This window comes from Tasmannia lanceolata, unplaced genomic scaffold (genome assembly GCF_043159265.1).
Source record: "Tasmannia lanceolata isolate RefF3 unplaced genomic scaffold, GAP_Taslan_0.1 ptg000013l, whole genome shotgun sequence".
NCBI classification, from domain to species: Eukaryota; Viridiplantae; Streptophyta; class Magnoliopsida; order Canellales; family Winteraceae; genus Tasmannia; species Tasmannia lanceolata.
In genome coordinates, this window is record NW_027518690.1 from 27,135,945 (window position 1) to 27,157,104 (window position 21,160).

Sequence of the window (21,160 nt, forward strand, 5' to 3'; positions counted from 1 at the left end):
CCTCCTAATGATTGCCATAGATCCCTTCGTGGACTTCCCTCATTGTAAGTTCCGCAGCCGAGGGTCAGAGACATTTCAACAGGGGCCAGGAGAAGGACCGTATGTATAACATTTACCCATCAAAGATGTACTGGGCAGCTTTGGCAACCAAGCATCGGGCTTGTTTCCTGTCTGTGGGTAGAGTACCATCTTTCAGGTACTGTAGTATTGGGTCCATCCAACTGGACTCTTCTTCAATTTGTAGGATTCCTTCTCTCTTGATACTGGGTCGGGAGAGGATCTCTGTGTAGACGTTTCTTGGCTCGACAATTCCGGATGACGCCATTTTGGAGAGGGCATCGGCCTTGGCGTTCATGGTTCAAGCGATTTGAACTATCTGGAATTCTTCGAAGGTGGAGATTTCGCTGCGTACTTTTTCTAACTACTTGAGCATTCGTTCATCTTTGGCCTCACTAAAACCGTTTACTTGCCCAACAATTAACTGCGAGTCACTATGGGCTACGACTAAGTCAGCATGTAGTTCAGTGGCGAGAGCTATCCCGGCTAGGAGAGCTTCGTATTCGGCCTCATTGTTGGAAGCTTTGAAGTCTAGCTTCAGGGCGTACTCTGCGAGGAAGTTGTCTGGTCCTGTCAAAACTAATCCAGCGCCACTGCCCCCAGCAGTGGCAGAGCCATCAACGTACAACATCCAAAGATGACCCTGGGATGGCGAGTCCGGAGCTAATTCCTCGTTCGGATTGCTTGGTACTTCGGGTTCATCTATGGGTACCGTGCGTTTGGCCACAAACTTCGCAAGTACCTGTGACTTGATTGCTCGGCGGGGTTTTACCTGGATATCAAACTCGCCTAATTCGATGGCCCAGTTGATCAATCGTCCCGACGTGTCGGGCTTCTGCAAAATCTTTCGGAGGGGCTGATCGATGAGGACCATAATTGGATGAGCCTGGAATTATGGGCGGAGATGACAACTGCGAAAGCAAATTTTACAATTTCTTGATATTGAGTCTCAGAGTCATGGAGTACTCGGCTGACGTAGTAGATGGGCTGTTCCAATTTTCCTTCCTACTGGACGAGTACGGAGCTTACCGAGGCAGGTCCTACAGTTAGGTACAAGTATAAATCCTCACCCGGTACCAGCTTGGACAGTAATGGAGGAGTCTTGAGGTACTCCTTCAATTGGTCAAATGATGTTTGGCATTCATCCGTCCACTAGAAATCTTTAACACTTCTAAGGGTTTTAAAGAAAGGCAAACATCTCTCGGCGGATTTGGACATGAACCTATTGAGGGCCGCGATCCTGTCCGTAAGCCTTTGAACTTCCCGGACTTCTTTTCGAGGGGTCATTTCAAGGAGTGCTTTTATCTTCTCTGGGTTGGCTTCCATCCCCCGTTGACTGACCATGAAGCCTAGGATTTTCCGGACGTGACCCAAAGGCGCACTTATTAGGGTTCAGCTTCATTCAGTTACGGCGGAGTACAACGAAGGCCTCTTCAAGGTCAGATATGTGGTTTCGGGCCTCTAGGCTTTTGACAAGTGTAGACACCCCATTTTGACCTAACCCAATTTCTCAAAATAGAATAAATTCCTGAAGCGCCCCGAAAACTGAGTCCCGTAATTTCCAAAAATCGAGGTCCAATTGTAAAATGAACCCGAAAAATTCGAAAGTGCCTGTTTGAAAACAATTTTTTTTCAAAATATTCTGAAAGCCCGAATGTTCCCCGAACCTTATTGATATTCTCCACTCAATTGCCCCGACCTTCTCTTTCATTTTTAGAAAAATTGAAAAAAAATACAAAAATACCCCTGAGCATTGGTATTGGCACTCCCCTATTGTGGTCCCCAAACTCCGTGGCTTACCCATACAATCCTGTTTTGACAATTTCACTAACCCATCCTGCTTATTGGTTTGCTTTAGGAGTCATTAAAAGATTATTTTGTTCTCAAAGTACCCTTTCGAGCTTACAGAGAAGAAAAGATGGACGAGCTGGTGCAGTTATCAAAACATGGTGGGGCTATTAGCATTTCAAAAAGGAAGAGTATTTGTCTCACTCCGTCTTCTCCCCAGACACCTCCTTAGCAATGAAAAAGGACAAGATATTTTACATGGGGGCTGTCCTAGGCAAAAATGGGGCGAAAATATATCATTTCCCTTGTCTAACCTAGACAGCCCTGTTTTGCAAAAGGGTAGTCACAAATGCACTAAGAGGTGGTTGTCCCTAGGAAGACGAGGGGGGTATGAGTATATCATTTCTCTCTTAAAAACCCATCGATTAGGGCTTTGTAGAGGTCTTCTTCATTTTTCTCTCCCAACAGGGAGGACCTCATTTGCAGCCAAGAGAGAAGGAGATAGAGAGAGGAGACGGAAGTGTAGCCACCTCCACCTTCGCCCCATCTTCTCAGGCCAGCCACCATGATCCCCATCTCAGCCACCATTTTCTTACATCAAATGCATTTTTACCCGATCTAAACCCCGCCACCATCAACCACCACACCTCCACCATCAGCCACCACTTCCGCCCTCTTGCCACCATTTCAGCCGCCTCTTTCATCAGCACCACCACTACCTTAGCCATCATCTCCACCCTAAACCCACTTCTTCATCTTCTTCTCCACCACCACCACCGCCCGCATTTGATTAGTCTCCACCATGGAATCCGGCCCCCTTAACCTCTAAAACCCAAGACCCAAATCCACCACCACCATCTTCATCTCCCTGCAATCTCTTTCATTTTTCTTGCTAGCCACCATTAAAACCCATCATTTACTTCAAACCCATTTTGATACTCTCCCATTTTGCAGCCATTGAAACCCCACCTCTTCTACAATTTCACCATCTCCCATCTCCACGTTAACCACAGAGCACCAAGGCCAGCCACTCCTCCATTTAATCTGGCACCACCTTCACCTACCATCACTGCATCCACCATCATCTCTTCCATTTATGTTTAAAAAATCAGAGGAGAAGAAAGGGGATCTGGGCTGGAATTTCAGAGAGAAATGGAGAGGGAGGGTCCTTCATCTTCGTTAAAAGAGAGAGCAGTAGAGGGAGAGATTGAAAGAAAAGGGGGATTTCATCTTTAGGGTTCTAAAACCCAACACAGAGAAGAGGGATCCAACACTAATCTCTTGGCAGCTTCAGGTAACCCTATCTTCCCCCTTAATTCATGGTTAAAATAGAAATCAATATGATTTTAGAAGTTTGGCTTGTACAATTTCTTATTAATGACTAGTAGTTTGAGGTTGCTCTTTTCATGTTTTGTGTAATGTTGGAATATGGAAGAACGGATTGTATCTTTGATCCGAATAGCTAGACCTCACTACTAGCAGCTGAAGAGGTTTCTTCTTTTGCCATTTTCCAATTTCATGGGAGATTGTATCTCTCATGTGAGTGGCTTGAGAATTTATAATGACTCTTGATGGCTGTTAATAGTATTGGGCAGGACAAGTTTAGTGTGATTATCAAAACATGATAGTGCTCATATCAATGCCCTTAGGCTTGTGAGATCAACACTAGCAAATTTTAGCACAAATTAACCTGTCTTTACTATCTAAATTGGTTTATTAGAGAGCACTTAAAGGATATGATGATAATCTCTTATGGTTGTGTTAATGGATGGAAGACAAAACCGGTTATTGCGTTGGAAGGAGTAAAATTGTGGTGATATCATTATGGTATGTTGATGCTTGCAATTTTTAAATGGTCTTAACTCTCATGTCAAGATTTCCAAAACTTCTTTTATCATTTCTGAAAATGCAAGGGTGGTCCCAAGTACGGCAACTTATGACGAGGGAAAAAAATTAGGTTCCTAACAAGTTTTAACTCTTTGAAAACTCAAACCCAGTTTTAGAAGATTAAGACATCAAAAATGAAATTCAAGCACACAAGTTAAATCTAAAGTGCAAATGCAAATTAAGAGCAAGAGTAAGAGAGATTGCACCCGAGATTTAAAGTGGTTCGGTCCTCAAAACGCGAGGCTTACTCCACTCCACCAACCTGTGGGACCCAATCCCGCGAGAGGGGTAAGAACGCGCGAGGCGTCACGCTCTCTCTTGGTCTCTCGTACCCACGCGAATGGCGTGTGTTTTTTATTATTGATTTTAATTACCCAACCAAGCAGGCAGCAACCAAGCCATAGGGTGCAAACAAACGTGCGACCCAGTACCCATAAGGGCAGGGGTAAGCTGCTGAGCCTAGCAAGGTGTGATTTAATTCATTTTTTTCGTGAACTTAGGATCACTAAGGCAATCCAAATTCCACACAAAAGAGAGTGACAGAGTCGCCACCTAGATGAGAGATCTAGGACCCATAATTGACCAGAAATCTAGACTCGTTACCTGGTTACGAGAATAGAAGGTATGGGGAGTTACCACCACATGCACCATTCCTGCTCGATAATCGGTCTTCAATTCCAAAAGTTAACTTTTTTGAATTTCTTTTAAATGGCTCATTTAACTCTATATTAATGTGCGAACTATGTGACATGCATCATAAGATCTAATTTCAATGTAATTCCTAAATGTGTATCTTGATTTTCTTAATTTGTTAGAATTCAATCTAAGTGAAAGTTCTCCTAAAATTCTAATTTCATGGAAAGTCCCAAGTGATTTAATTACTTTTAATTTAAGGATTAATGTACAAAACCCCACCACTTATGTGTGGGGCCGACTCGGGCTTGGTATGCCACTCAAGTATCCAAGTTGCCTATGTATCCCAGCCTCACTGGAATCAGAGTCGACGTAGTTCGGTGCACCTGAACTAAGCTACTTATGCCTAACTCATCTATGACACCGATCTAGACTTGATTGACTGTTTCAACAGTTTTAAGAGAAATTATTTAATTCAAGTTGAAGATTTTATTATCCTAGGACTTCATCTAAGATGCTATATGGTCATATCTAACTACAAGACATCCCTTTGACTAATGCAGGTGAACCTACATCCTAGGTAACTAGGCTTGTCCTATGAGAAAAGTGAGGTGACTAGTGTAACTAAATCTATGGTAGGGTTGCTATCCATAGCAAACGCCCGTGATGAGGCTGGACTCCTAACTCTAGGACTCCCTAAAACTTAGTACACAACATGACGTAAGTGTTCCTAAGGGGCCCTAAAGGTTCCTACGATAGGAGACCGTAATCCAACGGCTCCTAAGACACGGATCGAGTTAATTCGATTTGTTGAACTTAATTATTTTTAATTTTTGAGGATTTTTTATTCCTAAACATCTAAGGAATACCAAAGGCTCTATGGTTCGTAAGTTTCGGCCTCGAATCGCAACCATGGAAGGGAATCGTGCTCTCAACACTTGTATAATTTAGCACGTAAATTATAGTATCTTATTGCCTGGCATATTTCTCAGGATTTCCGTGGACAATGGACCTCGGACCCAATATCATAATATAATTTACGCACTCCAATTATGCGGGATTAATCGCAATTAGTATACGATTACGATTGCGATCTCGGCAGTTAAATTGTCACAGAATAGCCAATAAACAAAGGCAATCTATGAACCCTAAGGTTTCTATTTCAAAAAGTTAGGAATTGAATTTATGATGAAAATTTAATGTTTTTTGGAGATTTTTACTGACTTTTGTATTGATTTGCTATTAAATTGTGATTTAATATCATTAAGACCAGATTGCTAGGAATACACAGTAACCCTAAGCAATCAAACTCCAAATCAGTTGAAAGGTTTTCAGTAATAAGATATAGATGATTGTGGCTTACTGGAAAAATTTCATGAATTATCATTAAGATTTGATATCAATTCTTGATTTTTCAAAATCCAAATCAGTTTATAGATTAACACAGCAACCTATATCATATCACTTTTACATTACTCCATACTTTTACAGAATAAAGATATAAATGATTAACGTTTACTGAAAAATTTTCATGATTTATCATTAAGATTAGATATCAATGTCCGATTTTTCAAAACTCAAATCAGATTATAGATTAACACAGTAACCTATAGTATATCAATTTCAAATCAACTTAAACTCTTACAGTCTAAATATAATCATGAGATTAGACTACTGTATGACTTTCATGGAATTTTATGATGATTTGATGCGCATTTAAATTCACACAAAAATCAGATGAAACCAAAGAATTACTTAAAAAGCAAACCTAATGGCATCCTAAAATCAAATAAAAAATTCCAGTAGATATATAATAGATTATAGAATTTATTATCAAAATTTAAAAACTTAAAACTTAAATCTCCTCCATAAAATTGGTTTTTAAATATAAGAGATCAATTTGTTTCCTAGGCGTTAAAACCCGTTTATTAAAATAAATTGTAAAACCTTATCAAATCTCTGCAAAATTAATTGAAAATATTTCTCTAACATTCCAGTAACCAAAGTTACTGGTTTGTAAATAAAAATTTTGAAAATATATTAATTTAATAAGAAAAAGAATTATGGCACGTAAAACGGGGAAGCGATTAGAAAACAGTAAAAACCATATTTTTTTAAAAATATTTTTCAATAGAAACCTTCATTTATTATTAATATTTAATTCTGGAAAGTTTCATCAATTTTTAAAACCATTTGGTATTTATTAAAAATAGCCAAAATTTAAAATAATTAATAATCCGATTAAACAAACTCCAAAAAATATAAAATTTTTGGGTGATCTAAAAACCTTGTAAAACTATTGAAAACAAACTTTCACTAAATTTGGACATTATTTGATATACTTTTGGCTTCATTCATCAAGAAATAACCTTTTTCGGGGTTATTCTTTGAAAAATAGAATGAAAAATAAAACGGCTGAACCGGCGGTTGGAAATTAAGTTTCCAGTAGTTTTGTATTTTATATAAAACCCAGAAAATATCATTTTTTTAAAAAGAACCATGTTTTCAAACACTTGCTTTGATAATATAATTTAAATCCATATTGAATAAAAACAAAAGAAAACCATTTTTAAATTGAGGAAAATTAATTTTTCAATCAAATTTTGGATTTTGAAAACTCATAATCTATATTATAACATACTGGAATTTCAAAGAAAAACTCGTTGATTTGATCCATCAAAATTAAAACCCTAGCATGCTTTTTCTACTTCACAAAGATGAGGAATCCTTACCGTTGATCGCGATCCTTGTCTCTAGGGTTGGTGATCCAAGATATACGCTTTGTCCAACCCTTTTATACACTAAAAAAAGGTAGAAAGAACACTCCAATAATTCTTGATTGTGTGATGCCTTGGAGAAGAAGAAGGAATTCAAGAATTTCTTTTGTGAAGAACACTTGAGAGAGAGATCACACTTAAAGAGAGAAAAAAAATTTCTTGGGAGGAGAGAGAAAAATGACGATTTTGGATTTTTTTTCAATCCTTTCTAGCATTGTTTGCTTTGATTTTTATACAAAAAAGCTAGGGTTAAGAGAGAAATAATAATTTCCAATGTGAGAGCTCCATTTTTCGCTTGTTTCCAATTTTTCCCTCCTGCTTTCTTTCTTTCTTATTTTCAAATTGGATTTGATTCCAATCTTAATTTCTAGTCAATCAAGACATGCTATTCTTTATTCCACATTGCTTCTTTGGAAGAAAATCTTTTTTAAGCAATCATTCCTCTTTTCCTTCTTTCCTTCTTTTCTTTTTTTTATTCATTTTATTTTTCTTTTAACAAATATGATGTCACCATTGTGACATCATCAAGGTTGGGTGCTCAACTCATGTGGGTCAGCCATGTGGGGTGCCTACCATGGTGGTCGACCCATATGGGTGAACCCACATGAGCTCCATCTTTGCGGGCTTTAGCCCAATGGGCCATTTCACACTGGTTTCGGGTTTTCCGTAAAAATTCAATAAAATCTTTCTAAATTCAACATTCTATATATGGACCCAACCCATTTGACATTTATGGTGCATCCCTCACACATGATCGAAACATCTTTTTTGGGAAAATAATTTTTCGGACCGAAATGCCCCTATTTGACAATTACACATCCAAATGTGACCAAAATAACCTTAAATTGGTTCACCCCTAAAGGAAAAAGTTAAAAATGGAAAGTCTTTGTGATCAAACGTCAAAAATAGAAACTTTTAAAGTTGGGTCCTTTTGATGAGCAATATCAAACAGGATCATTTGGTACCCCCTGAAAATACCCAAAATACCCTTGACACATAAAATTTCCAAGTCAAGCGAAACCCCTAAGAAATTCTAAATTTAGCAAGTTTTCCAAAATTCAGGAAATCATTTATAATCTCTCAGACATATTTCGGGGATCAAAAGAATTACACAGGAAAAGACTAAATTACCCCGAGGTGCTAGAATTTGGCGAGACCAGGGAAAACCCTGAGAAATTACAAAAATAGCAGATTTTTAAAAATTTATGAACGGATTCAAGATTTCTTAGACACAACTTAGGGACCAAATATGATGTATTGGAAATGTCTAAAATACCCCCGAAGTGCAAGACTAAGAGAAAATCTTGAGAGATCTAAATTTAGCAGGTTTCCCAAATCTTACGAAATTACTCATAATCCATCAGTCGTAATCTCGAGGTGGTTTTGGACATATGAGAAATGATTGAAATATCAATAAGATGATGAAAATCTGGAAGCCCTATGAGTTTCTAAAAATAGCAGCTTTTTCAAAATTTGTAAAATCACTCAAGATTTCTCAAATATAACTCGGGGGTCAAACGAGACACATCGGGAATGACCAAGATACCCCTGTAGTGCAAAATAGGCAAAAATGAGGGAAACCCTGAAAATTCTAAAAATAACAGGTTTTTTCATTTGCTTGTAAACTTGAACTTTCATCTTTCAGAGGCCAAAGGAACCCCCTAGAGACCTTCAGGATCGCGAATCAACTTCAAAACTCACATAATGAAATGAAATCTACCATAAAATGCATGGATGCCTAATCCTAGGTGGAATACGAACTCGAAACTTGACAAACTACCAAATCTTTTGCTTTTTTAAAGTCTAGCAAAATGGGGGTGTCTACACAACCAAACCCGTTGATGGCTTTACTATGTGATCTTCTTAACTTCGGCGAAGATAAATGCCGATTACAATTCCAACAGCCTTTAACCTTGGTGGCGATCTTCACTACGGAGAGTGGGCTACACTTCTCCGAACACTCGCCCGAATACGAGTTCTTGAAAAAGAAAGAAGGAAAAAAAATCCCTCACAAGGGTTTACAACTTTGAATAAGATGTACAAATTGAGCCTATAATCCAAATCCTAATCTTAGAGGATGAGAGGCATAAACAAGCTTTGATTCACTCTTGAGATATTCAAGTAGAGTTTTAGAGTGTTAGGATTCATTCTTGGTATGTTAGGAATACCCATATATATAGGAAAAGCCAAATATGACCGTTCAAGGGCATAGTGGTAATTCCAGCAAAATTACCAACGGCTATTTTTCTTACCGTTATAGTGTTCTCGGAGTTCCGAGAATATTTCTCGGAGTTCCGGGAATACAAACAGAACTTGGAAAATTTCTACTGGACCAAATCTCGGAGTTCCGAGAAGCCTATCAGCAACAGATTTTCATTTCTGTTTCTTGGACTTCCAACTTTACACCAAGTTGGGATTGCTATGAGGGTTCCAAGGTATTGGAACTCCACAAAGACAATCACTTTGACATTTAGGGTGTGTGTTTATTTACTTTATTTATGCCTCTTAAAATCTAAATTAAGATTAGATCTTATACAATCTAAATTGACTTCGATCTTCAATGCGATTCTTCAAGTCTTCATTCGTCTTGGATCTCCGATGTCTTTGGCCTTCATAATGTGGTTCAATGAGATCTTCTTGGCCTCAATCCAAGCAATCTTGTCTTAGCACCAATGTGATCTACAACTTAGACAATCAAACATATTAGTGATCATAAATCACTTGTGTATTGGAATCATCAAAATAAGATGAGAATTGCCAAGGTGGGAACGATTGGGCTTACAATCTCCCCCTTTTTTATGATGACAAGCACAAGAGATTTTCCAAAAAAAGCACACATATTTTTCCTTACACTAGAATTCTCTCCCCCTTTGGCATCAATCAAAAAGATTGGGGTGAAAGAAAAACAAAGGGATAAAATTTACAATTTTTAAGCTCCCCCTTTTTCAAGGAAAAAGACAAACCTAGAACTCCCCCTATTTAGAAAACAAATTCAATATAAGAGGGGATATTAATCTAACTATAAAAAGATATTCAAAATTTAGCATAAGCCCCTAAGCTAAGCACATATGAAGAGAATCATATGGGGGCTTTGGGAACCCAAGCTTTCTTGGTTCCACCGCAATCCCTAATCTTAGATGCACATTGGAATTGGTAATGACCATTTATTCCACAATAATGGCATCTAACATGAGGGTTGGATAAGCTAGTCCTATCATAAAATGCATGATTAGGTCTATGACTAGCCTTCTTTAACATTATGTCAATAATTTTGTCACCATTTAGGAATCCATAGAGACATAATCTTAACCTTTCATTTTCATTATGAAGATGGGTTAATTGATTTAAAAAATCATTAGTGTCATCTTCATAAGATTTGGAAGAGCTTGCCACATTTTGAAGTTGGCAAGTTTTCTCATCCAAACAACCCTTAAGGGTTTCAATCTCAAGTCTAAAATTTTCAATTTGTGCTTGAGATTTAGATATAGAAGAAGTTGACTCAATTTTCAAAATATCAATTTCATTTTCTAATTTAGAAATAGATTTTTTAAGAACTTTATTTTTTGAAATTTGAGAATTCAAGGTTGAGCACAATTCATCATAAGATATTTTTTCACTATCACTACTTGATGAATTATAAGAGAGGTTAGAATTTACCTCAACTTTATGGGAGAGTGCCATAGGCAAAGATCATCCTTTTTTGCTTCCCTTTCACTTGAGCTTTGTCCCGAAGTGCTCAAAGCATCCCAACCGGCGGCAAGAGCCTTATGCTTCTTCCAATCCTTCTTTCCCTTGTACTTAGAGGAAGATGACTTGAGAAGTGGACACTCCGGTCTTTTGTATCCCATCTTCTTGCAATTGTAACACCTTATAACTCCCTCAGCATCACTTTCTTCTTTCTTTTTCTTTTTATCCTTTTTATGCTTCTTTCTCCATAAGCTTTTAAATTTTCTTAAAGCTTCTTCTTCATCACTATCCGCCTCACTTGAGGATGATGAGTCTGCTTTTACCTTGGAGACCTTTAGAGCTAGAGATCGACTTTCTTTTTCTTTCTCTTTTGGCTTCTTCTCCTCTTGTCGGCTAGTGAGGAGCATCTCATGGGTGATGAGAGATCCTACGAGCTCTTCCATAGTTAGCGCCTTGAGATCCTTTGATTCTTGAATGGCGGTGACTTTTGGATTCCAATGTGGAGGAAGTGACCTAAGCATCTTACGCACAAGCTCATCAGTAGGATAAGATTTACCAAGATTAGCTAATTCATTAGAAATTTTAGAAAATCGGGTATACATTTCAGAAATACTTTCATTTTGACCCATTCTAAACATTTCATATTTGCTCTTTAACAAGTTTATTTTGGAATCCTTAACTTGTGATGTTCCCTCATGGGTAACGGCAAGTGTATCCCAAATAAACTTGGCGGAATCAAAAAGAGCTACTCGATTAAACTCCTCCGTAGATAGGGCGCAAAACAAAGAATTTATAGCTTTTTAATTTAAATTTGCATGCCTTTTTTCTACGACGTTCCATTCTTCGAATGGTTTGGAAGGCAACATGTATCCATTTTCAACAATGTGCCAAAGTTCCACATCTATCGAAAGAAGATAGATGCGCATCCTTGTCTTCCAATGTCCATAGTTGGACCCATCAAAGAAAGAAGGTCTAGTTGTCGAATGGCCTTCCGGAAGTCTGGTTCCATTTATATTTGCCATTTCACAAGTAGAAAGTTGCCAAAGATCTTATGATCTTTCCCTTGTTTGAAATTTTTAAAAAATTTACCAAAGATTTTTAAGAAAAGAAAATCTTTTAAGAGCCAAGGCTCTGATACCAAGAGAAAATCCAAGGGTGGTCCCAAGTACGGCAACTTATGAGGAGGGAAAAAAATTAGGTTCCTAACAAGTTTTAACTCTTTGAAAACTCAAACCCAATTTTAGAAGATTAAGAGATCAACAATGAAATTCAAGCACACAAGTTAAATCTAAAGTGCAAATGCAAATTAAGAGCAAGAGTAAGAGAGATTGCACCCGAGATTTAAAGTGGTTCGGTCCTCAAAACGCGAGGCCTACTCCACTCCACCAACCAAACCTGTAGATGGCTTTACTATGTGATCTTCTTAACTTCGGCGAAGATCAATGCCGATTACAATTCCAACCGCCTTTAACCTTGGTGGCGATCTTCACCACGGAGAGTGGGCTACGCTTCTCCGAACACTCGCCCGAATACAAGTTCTTGAAAAAGAAAGAAGGAAACAAAAAATCCCTCACAAGGGTTTACAACTTTGAATAAGATGTACAAATTGAGCCTATGATCCAAATCCTAATCTTAGAGGATGAGAGGCATAAACAAGCTTTGATTCACTCTTGAGATATTCAAGTAGAGTTTTAGAGTGTTAGGATTCATTCTTGGTATGTTAGGAATACTCATATATATAGGGAAAGCCAAATATGACCGTTTAAGGGCATAGTGGTAATTCCAGCAAAATTACCAACGGCTATTTTTCTTACCGTTATAGTGTTTTCGGAGTTCCGAGAATATTTCTCGGAGTTCCGAGAAAAAATCTCGGGGTTCTGGGAATACAAACAGAACTTGGAAAATTTCTACTGGACCAAATCTCAGAGCTCATTCTCTCGGAGTTCCAAGAAGCCTACAGCAGCAGATTTTCATTTCTGTTTTCCAACTTTACACCAAGTTGGGATTGCTATGAGGGTTCCAAGGTGTTGGAACTCCACAAAGACAATCACTTTGACATTTAGGGTGTGTGTTTATTTACTTTATTTATGCCTCTTAAAATCTAAATTAAGATTGGATCTTATACAATCTAAATTGACTTCGATCTTCAATGCGATTCTTCAAGTCTTCATTCGTCTTTGATCTCCGATGTCTTTGGCGTTCATAATGTGGTTCAATGAGATCTTCTTGGCCTCAATCCAAGAAATCTTGTCTTAGTACCAATGTGATCTACAACTTAGACAATCAAACACATTAGTGATCATAAATCACTTGTGTATTGGAATCATCAAAATAAGATGGAAATTGCCAAGGTGGGAACCATTGGGCTTTCAATTTCCATTTATATACAATCATCTTTTGCTTTCACTTTTGGACCCCTACAGTCTTCATATGAGTTGCTAATTCTCATTCATGATTTCATTTGATTCTTATCTTGGATCTCAAATCTTCTTTATTTTTACCAATCTAACAATGCAAAGTCTTATTTCCAAGCTTGGTTTTATTTGGATTATTTGAATGATAACATTTGATCTAGATGGAATATACCCAATACCTTACAGGGAAGATTTTTCTTTTGGGTATATGGTGGACGGGAAGCATACAAAGAGTTTAGTTTAAGTGGGTCCATTATGGTGATTTGTAATATTGGGGTCCATAAGACCTTGCGTTTGTTTCACTTAGACCTACCTTTCTTAAATTTCAGTGAAGTGTGTCATGATGACATGAGTCAAAATTTGATGCCATTCGTAAACTGTTAAGAGGAATTCTCCTTTTTTTCCCTCAAGAACTGATGTTAGTTCAGTTTCTATAGGTATGGGTGAATAAATTGGTCCTTCAATTTGAATTATTTTGAAGCTTTCCTTTTAATGATCCTTGATGGCTGTTAATACTCTTCTTCTCATTAACTATATCATGCCTGATGGGCTCATTTGGAGGATAAGGAATTGGGATTTGATTACTTAATTCGGTCTTCATTTCCAATGGTCTTCTCAAATATCTATTTGAATGATATGTGTAGCAATGACGAATCCCGTCCTTAGCTTCAGTCAATATCTAGTCTCAGACATTCTATGACTTCCCTCTGGGATTTCCTAGTGTGTATCTGAGCAATGTATGAATGGAGTTGGGCTTCTTGAATCCATTTTATCAAAGTCTTGATTCTTTTGGCGCCTAGGAAGAGAGAAGGGCTATGATGAGTCCCTCCTTTTTCCTTTCTTCTTATTCCCCTCCAGGCTTGAATTTCATTACGATTCTTTGAACACTTTTCCGTCCTTAGGGATTTTCATTTGACTTACTCTTTGTTTCTTAGACACTTTGTTGGATTTAGGCGATGACGAAATGTTTCTTGAGCCACCCCTTTGCTCTTCAGGTCTCACGTCACTTCTCATGGGGCTTAGGGGTTTCATCTTCTTCGTGATCATCATTTCTTACATGGGCTTAGGGGTTCCATCTTCTCTGGTATTATCACCTTCTACAGAGTTTGGGGTTTATTTCTTTCTTCTCTTTCGGGTTCGTTCTTCACGTTCCTCGGGATCCTTTTCGAGTTTCGGGATTCCATCGATTTTAGGAACACCTCTTCATTCTCCTTGGGTTAAGGCTACGACGGATGGCGACCTCCTGAGCCAAAAGCCCCTTTCAATAAAAAGGGATAAACAAAAACTCATAAGAATCAAATAACAAAAATTCAAAAACAACAAAAGCATTTTTCGTAAAGCTGTTCCGAACTATGTTGACTTGATCCTCTTCCACGAGGTACGTAGGCAGCTTGGGATTCTTATCCCAAGTTCAGTCAAACTTTGTAAATAAATCATTTAAACTCTTTAAAAATACAAAAAATCTTTAAAATCTTGTTTTCTAAAAACTCTTCCTCTAGAGTTAAGAGTTTGTCCTAGATAGAGAGTTTTAGAGTTAGGAGTTTGTTCTTAATATGTTGATTGATTGTTGTGTATATGGTTTCTGAGTTAGGAGTTTGTCCTAGCTAAGAACGCCTCCGTTTGATCAGTTGGCGATCCACATCGCCGACTGATGACTAGAATAGGATGCGTTAGTCTGCCCATTGTTTTTCTTCGGACATATAGCCTAGTTACACATAGGATATAGGAACCACCTGCATTAGCTTAGGGCTAACCTGCATTTAGTTAGGACATATAGGGTGTCCTAAAATTCACAATCTACTTAAATTTAAATATCGTTCAAGAAGCATTAAAAATCAGTCTGGTCTTTTAAGATCGAGTCTACTTTAGTGGTCTAGATGTCTTTTTTTTTGAAATGGTAGTGGTCTAGATGTCTTAAGCATCATACTTTAGAATAGGTGGGAAGAACTACGTTGCCTTGATTCTCGTGGAGGCGGTGATACGTAGGTAGCTTTGGATGAATACCAGACCATCCGAAGAATCAGGCAAAAACGTAGATCATGCGGTAATCCGCTGTGAGTCCGGACGTTTATCCCGGCTATCCGAGGTTTTGTGTTTTTAATAAACATAGGATTGTTTATCGAAAAACAGCAAAACTGAACCGAACGGTGGATTTCTGGACTGATCTCTTAACATGCTTGGAAAGTATACTCGAATACGAGTTCAACACATCAAGAATCATAGAATTCGACTAGTGGTTTAGGAGATATCATTTTTCAAAGTTTGGTACAAGTTGATGGAAGGAAATTAATTCCAAAATTGATTTGGGTTTTTATTTCTCCACCCCAAAACGATTTGAAAAGCTTATAACCCAAGCATAGACTTTCCAAAAAATGTCTTGGGGTGTATGTAGCGTGATCAGATCCTTGAGAAAGCATTCGAGTAACTATATCCCACTGAAAGTTACTCGAAAGGTCATGCTATCCGGAATGTGTTCCCAATATCAGCATTTTTTGTTTTTCACAAATCAAACGATCTTGTTTTTGCATAAAATTATGTACGCTGATTTATTACATCATAATAAAGCATTTTATAATGTTTCTAAGTAAAATCAGAATGGTTGTGTGTTATTCAAAATTGAATTAACCCGGTATTTGTGCGAATTGATCGTTATTGGTGAACGATGGGCAAAAAGGAGAATGGAGCTCACTTCATGCATGAGATGCATGGTTTTTATATGGATGTTCAGATATGATGATTTATTTCATGGTTTGTAATATTAAAGTCCGCAATGTAATTTAATTATTTCAGTTTTTAATTACTCCCTCTGGGCAGTTGGGCGGACGACTGGTTTCACATGGAGATTGATGGTGATGATGTATAAATTACCTAGGCTAGTGTAGGACACTAGGGTAGTTTACATTTATTTGTTCAAGACCATTTGAAGATGAGATCATTCTCTTGGCGCACAATCGATGGATCATGGAACTGCGGCATGGCGATGCTCCATATTGACTGGCAGATGGAGGCGGATTCGATACAACCAAAGAGGGACACACTTGTTGTTGTTGCTGATATTATTATGCTTCATATAATGAGACAAATCTGATTGCACTCCTTTGGAAATTCTCTTTGAGGCCAGCGAAGTTCCCCTTGTGTCGTTGCACAAAGTTGCCATAATTCACCCTCAATTTGGCAAGATGGTATTGTAGGTATTCCCTTATTCAAATAAGGTTAGTGGGAGAATCCCTATGATCCAAGATGCCAAATTTGGTTTCATGGATGGTGTGTGATTATTTCCATGGTTTGTTTGTTTGTTTGTTTTTCATGTAATGGATGACATGGTTTGGTTTGCTATGATTGTTTTATAGTCATGGAATGGTTGCACAATGATAATTATTACTCCCACATTAAATAACCCTCTTAATAATATTAAATTGATAAACATAGTCAAGTTGAAATGACAAGACCTCGTGGCCTTCTGTGGGACCTGATCCCGTGAGAGGGGGGTGCGGCCCGCCTCCCTCTTGGTTTCTCGTACCCACGCAAATGGCGTGTGCCTTTTTATTATTAATATAAATCATCTTTTCCTTGAATTTGGGTTCACTAAAGCAATCCGAATTTCACGAAAAAAGATAACGACCAGAGTCGCCACCTAGGTAAGGGACCTAGGACCCATAAGTGACACTGCAATGATCTGCAGTCCCAGAAGTCTAGATTCGTTACCTGATTACAAGAATGGAAGGTATGACGGATTACCACCATATGCACTATTTTTGCCCGATAATATGGTCTTCAATTCCAAAGGTTAACTCTCTTGAATTTCTTGTAAAAGGCTCATTTAAACTCTTTTGATGTGATCTAAGTGACATGCACCCTAAAATCTAATCTCGATGTGATTCCTAGATGCGTCTTTTGATTCTCTTAAATTGGTTTGATTCGATCTATGTGAAAATTCTCCTAAAATCTAATTTCATGGAAAATCCTAAGTGATTTAATCAAGTTAATTTAAGGTTTGAAAATGATAAAGAAATAAACAAAATAAAATCCTAAAAATCCTACTGAAGTGTGTAGGGCCGACTCGTGCATGGAATGCCATCCAAACATCCAAGCTGCCTACATACCCAAGCCACACTGGGAACAGAGTCGACGTAGTTCGGTGCCTAAACTAAGCTATATGCCTAGCTAATCTAAGACACCAATCTAGACTAAACTAACTATTTCAATAGTTTAAAAGAGATTATTTAATTCAAGTTGAGTAGCTTTTATTATCCTAGGACTTCATCTAAGATGCTATATTGTCCCATCTAAGTGCAAGACATCTCCTTAGACTAATGCAGGTGAACCTACGTCCTATGTTAACTAGGCTTGTCCTATGGGAAAAGGGTTAACTAGTGTAACTAAATCTATGGCCCAATTGCTATCAATAACAATCGGAAGTGATGAGGCTGGACTCCTAACTCTAGAACACCCTAAAACCTAGATCGTGATGTAAAGATTCTTAAAGAGGGCTCTAAAGGTTCCTACGAGATAATATCGTAATCCAACAGTTCCAAAATGACTTAAACATTGATTAATCCAACTCAATTTATTAAGTTACTGATTTTCGGTTCTCTTAAGGGTTCTTAATGTCTAAAATTTAAGAAAAACCTAAGGCTCTAAGGGTTAAGAAGTTTCTTGCTTAGGTTGCACTCATGGAAAGAAATTGTGCTTTCTACACTTATACAATTTGGCATATAAGTTATAATATCTTATTGCCTGGTATATTCTCAGTATTTCCGTGGACAACGACCTCAGAGCCAACAACATATTATAACTTAGATACTTAAACCATACAAGATAGATCGCAATTGGTAAACGATTATGAGTACAACCCATGCACCTAAAAGACCTAGAAAAGTAAATTTTCAAAAGAAGTTGTAGACTTTTAACGTTTATGTTTAAGTTCCTTAAGGATTAGATGCATATTGAGAAATTAAGATGTTCTAGAAATTTTTGCGACTTTTGAATTTAAATTTTAGTTTTAATGGATTTATCAATTTCAGAATAGATTGTGATTTTACAAAGCAACACATACCAATTATATTCCAATTCGAATCAAACTTTCAAAGAAATTCAACAATGATAAAATATGACATTCAGGAAATTTGTATTATTTTTGTAATAAAAATAACCAATTTATAAGGATTTTTCTAAATCTGACCAGGTGATAAATTTACAAAGCAACATATATAAATCCTATTCTAAATTGATCGAACATTTTACAGCAATAATAAATTAATATGATAAGCCTACTGTAAAAATTTTATAAATTTATATTATGATTTACCACCAATTAAAATTCGGACAAAATATGAAAAATTTGAAAGAAAAATAAAAAACACATTAATTCTAATCCTAAAATCATGAAAAATTTACAAAAGATCAAATATGAATCATATTATTTTTTTCTAAATTTATTCTTTATAATATCATAATTTAATAGGAAAAATCAAATTTTATTGGAAACATAGCCACCTTATGCGCAAAAAAAAGTTGTGATTTTAAAACAATGAAGGAAATTGATTTTTCAAAATATTCTTCTACAAAAACTCTTAAATATTTATGAGATATTATTCTGGAAAGTTTCATGATTTTTCAAACTCATTTAATATATATTCGAATTAAAACAGACCTTAAATCAATTAAAAATCATATTAAATAAATTCAAAAAATCATGAAAATGTTTGAGTGATCTTGAAATAGTAATAACCTACTAGAGCCAAATTTCAGCAAATTCTGACATGTTTTGCTATAGATTGATTTTTTCACTCTTTTCTAGGCAATTGCTCGAAGAGCGATTTCAGCGTCAAAACGAGCCAATCTTGGCTAGAAATTTAGGTTTTGCAGAAGTTTTTAATTTTGTTTTAATCTCAGAAAGAATCTGATTTGAAGAAAACTATTGATTCAAACCACTTGCCTTGAAAATCGGATTTAAACCCATATCGGAAGAGCTTTGAAAGAAAATTAATTTTTAATTTTTAGCAAAAATCTGGATTTTAAAATAATATGATTCATATTAGATCATGTCAAAATTTTATCCAAAAATACATCCATATGCATCATCTATTAAAGAAAACCCAAAAACCCAACCTAGTATGCTTATTCTAGTTCCTAGTTTTCAAGGGAGACGAATACTAACCGTTAATCGCTTTTCCTTGTCTCTAGGGTTGGTAATCCAAGATATATGCTTGACGAGCCCTTAATACACCTCAGAAAAACCAAAGAACGAAGAATTATAACCCCTAATTGAAGTATGTTGAAGAGGAGAAGAAGATATCCAAGTATCCTTCAATGGAGCCCACTTGAAAGTGATGAATTATGGCCCAAATAGTGTGGGACGAATTTTTTTTTAAAGGGGGTAGTGTTGCACGAATTTCAAGAGAGATTTTGGATTTGGGTGATGTTGTTTATATAGAAAATGATTAGAATTTGCAAATGATAGGTTGTTTCCATTGTGTAGAGTCCTTCTTTTAGTTAGTTTTCTTATGTACACACTAAGCTTCATTTTCTCTTAGTTTTTAAATTAATTTGAATTCTAATTATGATTCCTTGCAAGCCAAGGCATACTATTTTGCATAAGGAAGATCTTTCAATACTCTTCTAGAAGCTCTCACACAATGAAAATAATATATATATGAAAGATTTTCGTCCAAAAAAGACTGCTCAACATTGAAGCTCATTTTTGAACTATTTAAGGGCAGAATTAAGAAAATTCGTAAACTATAAAGTTGTAGATATTTTCGAGCCGTTCGAAACAAGTATAAGCACAAATTTTTTGGAGGGGTAGGTAAAACGTAATGGCCATATTAGTAATCTGACCATACTAGCCCTTTCTAATTACAACTCTTCATTTCTTTTTCTCTTTATTATTTTTTTCAAAACAAATATAATGTCAACACCCACCTCACCCCATGTTGGACGTCCAACTAAGTGGACAACCCATATGGGCGTCCAACCATGTGGGCCAACGCACGTGGGTGAGTCCACATGGGCCTCCCACATGGGCTTTTAAAGTGTTTTTTGGATTTTTTTAAATAAAAATTCAATAAAATCTCAATAAATCCAAACTTTTTATGAATGAACCCAACCCATATGACCTTCATGTTGCACCCCCAAGCACATGGTCGAGCCTCCCTCTGTAGGAAAAGTAATTTTCCAGACCAAAGTGCCCCTATTTGACCCATACACCGAAAAGCGACTAAAAATGACTTCAAATTAGATTGCTCTCAAAGGGGAAAGTTAAAAAGGGAAAGTCTTCATAGTCAAACTTAAAAAATAGCAAGTTTTTAAGTTTGTTTCTTTTGGTGGACGATATCAAACAAGACCATTTGGCATTCCCTGAAAATGCCCAAAATGCCCTCGACAGACGAAATTTCCAAATCAAGCGAAACCCCTGATAAGTTCTAAAATTAGGAGGTTTTTCAAAATTCATGGAATCACTCAAGATTTCTCAAACACAACTTGGTGGTCAAAAGGGACACACTTGAAATGACCAAAATACCCATGTAGTGCAAAAATTGATGAAAATAGGAAAAACCCTAAGAAATTCTAAAAATAGCAGATTTTCCTACTTGATTTGAAACTTAAATTTTCATCTTCCGAAGGCCAATAGAACCCCCTCGGACTTTTAGGATTGTGAATCAACTTCAAAATTCCTTAAAATGCAAGAATACCTAATCTAATGCGTAAGACCGACTCAAGACTCGATGAAACATCCAAATCTCTTGCTTTTCAAAGTGTAGCAAAATAGGGGTGTCTACATATGCCCATCTTTGGTTGAGATGACGTAGTCATCGAATACCAAAGCAAAAGTGACAGAGTCATTTTGCACAGCTTTAATCAATAAAAGACACTCTAGACTAAATGTGACCTAGACGTTAAATGCTTCCTAATATA

At 36.8% G+C, this 21,160-nt stretch overlaps 1 protein-coding gene across 1 annotated transcript; it reads right to left on the bottom strand.

Annotated features, from left to right (window-relative positions):
- Nucleotides 1-421: 421 nt before the first annotated feature.
- LOC143891110 (uncharacterized) lies at nucleotides 422-931 on the bottom strand. Its single transcript, XM_077395755.1, has one exon. The coding sequence runs from the start codon at nucleotides 929-931 to the stop codon at nucleotides 422-424; it is 510 nt and encodes a 169-aa protein (XP_077251870.1).
- Between the last annotated feature and the right edge of the window lie 20,229 nt (nucleotides 932-21,160).